General features: G+C 60.3%; 2 protein-coding genes across 2 annotated transcripts; one reads left to right on the forward strand and one right to left on the reverse strand.

Annotated features, from left to right (window-relative positions):
- Positions 1 to 1,892: 1,892 nt before the first annotated feature.
- Positions 1,893 to 2,390, forward strand: TraAM80_10201 (uncharacterized protein; the record flags this gene model as incomplete). The annotated part of the gene is made up of 1 exon (XM_029386839.1): positions 1,893 to 2,390. One exon carries the CDS (start codon positions 1,893 to 1,895, stop codon positions 2,388 to 2,390), a length of 498 nt encoding a protein of 165 aa, XP_029233287.1.
- A 568-nt stretch (positions 2,391 to 2,958) lies between these two features.
- Positions 2,959 to 3,263, reverse strand: TraAM80_10202 (uncharacterized protein; the record flags this gene model as incomplete). The annotated part of the gene is made up of 1 exon (XM_029386840.1): positions 2,959 to 3,263. A coding segment is annotated over one exon (305 nt), but the record flags the coding sequence as incomplete, so codon positions are not given.

Below are 3,263 nucleotides of genomic sequence, written 5' to 3' on the forward strand. Positions count from 1 at the left end.
GGGGGCGTTAGAGAGGAGGCTTGCCTTTTCTTGCTTGAGGGCGTTTTGCCGATGCGCGGCACCCGATGCTATCTGCGGACACGCGCCAATGGAGGGGAGTTAGGGCGCCACGCTCGGGTGCTTTTCCCGCCCACCCGCCCCATACGCTTGGCCCTCCTTCTGGCGGTGGATGGGCGCACGAGCATCAGTGGCTTGGCGTTGCCCATGCTGCTGCGTCCCTTAACTTAAGGCACGCAAGCTTGGCGAAGACACCGCCGCCGGTCCGTAAGCACAGGGCCCGCATGCTGCGGGCGGCGTCCAAATCTAATGTGCACTATACCCTATAATCCGATGGCTCCGTTGAGCGTGGAGCGAAGTCTGGCTGTGCCGTCCTTTCGTTTGGGGCCAGACAGGCACCCGTGAGGTGGGGTGGGGGGCGGCTCGCTGGCGCGCGGCCACGGGGCGGAGTGCCTGGCCATGGAAATGGGCCTCAACGAGCCCCTGCTGCACCTACCGCCTGCATCCGGCAGGCGAGGGGCGACTGTGTTTACGGACCCGCTGCCACCCTTTAGTACATTTTAAACTGGTCCCGAACAGAGCGACGGATGGCATGCTTTGCTGCATGGGGAGCTCCACCATCAGCCTGATTCGTTGATGTGTGTGCCTGCCTGTTGATTTTTTTTTGACACGCTGGCGTCTCCCACCGCGAGGTTGGGTGAGGGGTTTGCGAAAGAAGTGCTGGGGACGTGTCGGGATGTGCCGGGAGGAGGTCTCGGGTGCCATCGCCTCCGCCAGACGCTAAACAGCGCAACGTGTAGAGGAAGAAGAGCCCACTCACTATCCGACCCAGCGCCAGCGTTTCGCCTGAGGGTTAGGAAACTCCAAAAACGGTTCCGCAGTGGCTTGCGGAAAAAACGATTCTGGTGCAACGTTCCGGAGGCACATCGCGTCACTTCGGTTGGCTGCGGCTTTTCCTAGCGGCAGGTGAACCCGCGATGTCGGTGGTTTCTGCCACCGCTCACTCCAACGTAAGGGGCCAGCGTTCCCGGAGCCCCCTCTCCTCAACAGGCTATTCCCCCAGAAGTACTAGCGGATCGGACGCTGTTTTGCCAGTCCGCGATAAGGTATATAAGACGGGCGATCGCCGGCCCACGAACACTTGCTAAACAGCCATGGCGTCAGCGAGGCGCGGGCTCTGCGAGCGACTAAATGGGCACCGGCGGCCCCGTGTGGTTTAAAGGCGATAGCGCGCCAAAAATGTCGTGTTACGACGACTGATAGGCAATCATTTTGAGTTCGTATAGCGGCGCAGCATCTAGCACGGCGAACCCGGACGCCGCGGGAGGTTTTGGAGGCGGGGCAGCATCGCGTCACAAATCCCAGGCGCCTCCAACAACGCCCCGGGGCCCGTTGCGATGGCGTATCGCCCAGCGCGCTTTTGCCCTTCGTTGTCTGACTTGGGGCGGGAGTTGTTGAATACAATGCCACTTCAACCGCAACAACTGCTTACTGCATCTTCCCGCAGCTCAAGATGAACCCGTACGGCGGGGTTATCTGGAACTAAACTCAGACTGCTCCAGCGTATATACCGCCGGAACACGCGCCCAACTGTACAGCTGATCTCCCATGCCTCTTTGGAAAGTTCATACGGACTGCCCTTTGCCTGGTATTCCGACCACACTGCTACCGAAAGGGATTCCACATTTCTGTGTTACTGCCGACGCGGAGCGTCTCGAATGGCCCTATTCCACGAGGGTGTGTCGTGCCGGATGGGTGGTGCGACGCGTAAAGGCGGTACATGCTACTAAAGAGTCGGCTGTCTGAGGCGGCGGAAGTTGACTACATGATTCAGGAGCGGAGATATCTCAAAGACCACAACAAAGCTCCACCACTACAGAGGAACCTCATAGAGGATGAGGGAAGCACTACGAGGTTGGCAGTTCACCCAGCAACAGCCCCATCGCCACAGGAAGCGAAACAAGCACCTTACGACGCAAAAACGAGGGAACCGCGAACGAACACATCACTCACACACCGTCAACAAGGCACATGCTTACCGCGAGGTGCTCCACAAAAATGTGGCCACAGCGCTCGACCCCGTGCTGAACCAAACTTATCCCGCCGACGGCGCCCACTCCCACCTTCGTACGGCTTGTGGCGCACGCTGCAAGTTTCGTTCCGGATTGTCTATTCACATCCAAAGACAACACCCCGAAAAACAAAGTAACGATAATCGCCAAAACGGCGCAGAGAGCAGCACGCCAATGTTTTCTCGTCGGGGTACGGCGGCTACAGTGCACCCCAACCAATGTTACAGGGCCAATGCCGAACGCATATGCAGGCGGGTTCCCAACAAGGACAGCTCCAAGCACCAAAGCACACTGTGGTTTGGACACAGCGCGGGTGACTAGGCACGGGGGCGCATGTTCTTCTGCTGTGCGTTTCCTTGCGGCCCGGCAGGCCAAATTTGGCTATGGGGGGGGGGGGGTGATTGGAGCTGCCGGGCGTTATTTTGTGGCGCGTTCGGCCTCCGCGGCCGCTGATTAGCCCACAGCCTGAAGCGACGTGGGCGGTGGCGCCGGTAAGTTGGAGGAGGGGGCGCCTTTAGTTTGTTGCGTTAATAGTTTGTCTTAGCTTGCCGCTTTCGGGTTTGAAGCATCCAAAACCGAAACTGAAGCAAAACGTGTCCCAGAAGGCGCCTGCTGCGATTAACCCACCCCCCATTACCCTCGGGCGAGGAAAACCGATTTGACAGGAGCGCTTGGGGTGAGCTTCTGCGGCCTCGCATGAGGAGTGGGGGTGCCGTTGGCCCCCTCAGAGGGGAGGTGGAGCTACGCGCGCGGAGGCGACACGCTTGCTGTTGAAGAATGGAACCAGAAGCGCCCCTTCCAGTTGGAAAACGGAGAACGGGCAACCCTAGGCAGAGGCGAAGGCTCGCCCCGGGGAAACGGGCGCGCAGAACAAAGGCAACAATGTAGCTTAATTGTCAAAAAGAAAAAAGGCAGCATGACCAACAAGCCCTTCGCGGAGGCCACCCCTGGATGCGACATCGCTTCCTGCGCGGGGGCGGAGGGGAGAGGCCCTGCGCCGATTTTGCCCCGCCCCCACCCGGGGCGAGGCCACGCGCACGCCTACTGCGGGAATTTCGAAAGGCGGCCCGCAGGAAGGAACCGAGATGGGGGCGGCGCTTGCGGCCCGCCACCAGAGGAGTGGTGGTGCCCCGCGCCTAGTGCCGCCACCGCCCGGCGCCCGTCGAAGAGCTCGGTGGTCTCGTGTAGCCGCTG

This window comes from Trypanosoma rangeli (assembly GCF_003719475.1).
Source record: "Trypanosoma rangeli strain AM80 chromosome Unknown Tra_15.4_contig_00832, whole genome shotgun sequence".
Taxonomy (NCBI): Eukaryota; Euglenozoa; class Kinetoplastea; order Trypanosomatida; family Trypanosomatidae; genus Trypanosoma; species Trypanosoma rangeli.